The sequence below is a fragment of the Callorhinus ursinus genome, unplaced genomic scaffold (assembly GCF_003265705.2).
Source record: "Callorhinus ursinus isolate GAN/ISIS: 27379988/994484 unplaced genomic scaffold, GSC_fseal_2.0 scaffold13, whole genome shotgun sequence".
In the NCBI taxonomy this organism is placed as follows: Eukaryota; Metazoa; Chordata; class Mammalia; order Carnivora; family Otariidae; genus Callorhinus; species Callorhinus ursinus.
The window spans coordinates 19,706,814-19,709,488 of record NW_027397075.1 but is presented as its reverse complement, the minus strand read 5'-3'; the positions used below and the strand labels follow the sequence as shown (position 1 = coordinate 19,709,488).

The following is a 2,675-nucleotide window of genomic DNA, read 5'->3' as shown; positions in this document are numbered from 1 at the left end:
AGGGGGAGTGGGAGAGGGAGAAGCAGGCTTCCCGCAGAGCAGGGAGCCTGATGCGGGAATCATGACCTGAGCCAAAGGCAGACGCTTAACGACTGAGCCACCCAGGCGCCCCCTAAGAAGACATTCTTAATTCCATCTAGGTTCATGTAAAGGTCTAACTTCAGATGAACTTTCTTGATATAACAAAAATTCAAGCAACTTTTGAATAATACAGATTGAATTACTCACTGAATGCACATTGACTGTACATAACAATTTAAAATGAATAACTTAGGTTCAATTTAGTATTTCATTAGATAGAGACCAACAAATCACAAAATCTTATTACTTAAAGTATTTTAATTTTGAAAAAAGTTTAAACCATATTAAAATTGAAATAATTTCATTGTACAGTACTTGATAATATAATTCAACAATCTGAAAAACTAAAACAAAACACTTAAATCATTTTACTTTACTTTCTAAGCTTAATAATGTACAAACTCTTTTGCCCTCCAGGAGGAAGCAAAAATCAACAGTGAAAATGGAATATTTAAGTTAATACAATGTAAGGTATTTGGCCAAAGGGATTTTTTTTAAGTAAGCTCTACCCCCAACGTGGGGCTTAAACTCACAACCCTGAGATCAAGTCACACACCCTACTGACTGAGCCAGCCAGGCACGCTGGGCCAAAGGGATTTTTAAAATTAAATTTCATCTGGCAATACCCTACAACTACCAGTATGTCTACAGAAGATAGGAATTTAAAACAAAACAAATGCAATCTGATCAAATCCACAATTAACTAAGTTTTCATTTTATTTTTTGTGAATAAAATAGCAGCCATGGTTTTATCCAGTTTACTAAAGGTATCACCTTCAGAAGAAGTTACCTGCCCCAGCTGCAAAACAAGAACAGTTATCTTCTGTTGAAAGGCTGGAAGCTTTTCAAACTTAGTTCTCTTCCATTTGTGTCATAATTTCCAAATAAATCAATGGCTCCAGCTAATGTGGGCCAGTCAAGTTCCCTACATGATCATCTCTTCCATGCAATCATCAAATAGCCACCTACAGGATTCTTTGGAACACTCTATAGTTTCAAAAAGCTGTTTAAAGTCTTGAGGGTACAGATCTGTTATTTTCATGTCTCCATGTTTCTCTATTTGCTTCAATATAGCTGTTGCATTAACTGGACTCAATAACCTACAAAAGAAACACAAAGTAAATCTGCTTAATTCCTTTTATAACTGCAGTAAATATTGGTAGAGATGGCTTCTATGCCCAATTTAAAATGCTTAACTTATGGGTATATAATTAATCTTATTTGGTTTTAAGAGTTTGCATATAATGTATAGCTTTTACTATCATTTCTGAAGTTTCATCTGTTCATTCAACAGCTCATTCAGAGTTTCACCCATTCTGACAGGACTCTGAATGACCATGGGCTGCTGATTCCAAGAGGTCATGCATAACTTACAGAACTGTACCCATCATCCTCATGGAAAAGTTATGTAGATACCAAGGATGCAGTAACAGCTATAATTTTTATAAAGCTTTAGGTAAAAACTTAAAATCTGGTCCAGGACAGGAGGACTAGGGTGGTAGAATAATCCATGCCTCCTTGGGCTAGGAAATAAAACCACAGGGGATAAACAGTGAGAAAAGGTAGGTGGTGGGTTTGCCACCACCGATGCTGCTCCCATCTCGGTCACTGGCAAGCAGCTAGTTCTCCACGTAAGTCAATCCTGGACATATACTCTGACAAAGAGGAACTACTGGTGGGCTTCCCTAGTTGTTTTCTTCAAATGAAAAAAAAAATTAAGCTCAGGAGACTATGTGGAAAATTGAATTTTATTTTTCTCAAAATGTGCACTGGGGAAGGAAGTGTTGTGAAGAAAGAGATGAGTGAAAACATGGTACCTAACTCTGTTAATCAAGATATACAAGATCCAGAAAATGGACCGCTAACATGAAAAGCATAATTCTCACATTAAATTGCCACTTTTATACTTGCTTTTATTCTTCTTACTTACTGTAAATGGTCCATTAGCTTGAAATGACGCTTCATAAAACACTGCTTTAACATGTGAAAAAATACATCATAGTTAACAGATGTTAAATTTTCTGTAAATAAATTCGGAAGAGGAGTCAGTTGAATTAAACACATGTTTTGTCCTACTTGTTTATTTATTTGTTCTAATGGTTTCTGGAGAGAGAAAAAGAATAAATTGTGTTAGTCATAAAATGCTGCCAGAGCAAGACAGAGTTTGCTTACTCATTCAAACTAGCTCTTGGAAGGGCAAGCACCACACATCCCGTGGGGTCCTGTACGTTCTTGCTGGGTGTGCCAAGAACGCAAGGCCCTAACCACTCTTTACCTGGGCAGTTCCTCAGGGTTGTCTGCAGCAAGCCACCTGCCTTGAGGGATGAGATAATGGCTCTCTCCAGGACAAAGAGGAGCTCGCTTCGTGTTTGTTATTAAAGGAGTGGATTACCGGGGTGCCTGGGTGGCTCAGTTGGTTAAGCAACTGCCTTCGGCTCAGGTCATGATCCTGGAGTCCTGGGATCAAGTCCCACATCGGGCTCCCTGCTCAGCGGGGAGTCTGCTTCTCCCTCTGACCCTCCTCCCTCTCGTGCTATCTCTCATTCTCCCTCTCTCAAATAAATAAATAAAATCTTTAAAAAAAAAAAAAAAAA

General features: G+C 38.3%; 1 protein-coding gene across 3 annotated transcripts in view; it reads right to left on the bottom strand.

Annotated features, from left to right (window-relative positions):
• Positions 1–321: 321 nt before the first annotated feature.
• The window catches only part of TFB2M (transcription factor B2, mitochondrial), a 17,238-nt gene continuing 14,884 nt past the window's right edge, over positions 322–2,675 (bottom strand). For all 3 annotated transcript variants that reach the window (XM_025877605.2, XM_073899891.1, XM_025877606.2), the window contains 2 exons: positions 2,012–2,184; positions 322–1,181 (listed from right to left, as the gene is read on the bottom strand). In XM_025877605.2, the coding sequence (XP_025733390.1) occupies positions 1,007–1,181; positions 2,012–2,184 (348 nt within the window). In that variant the 3' untranslated portion in view covers positions 322–1,006. The remainder of the gene's footprint in view (positions 1,182–2,011; positions 2,185–2,675) is intronic.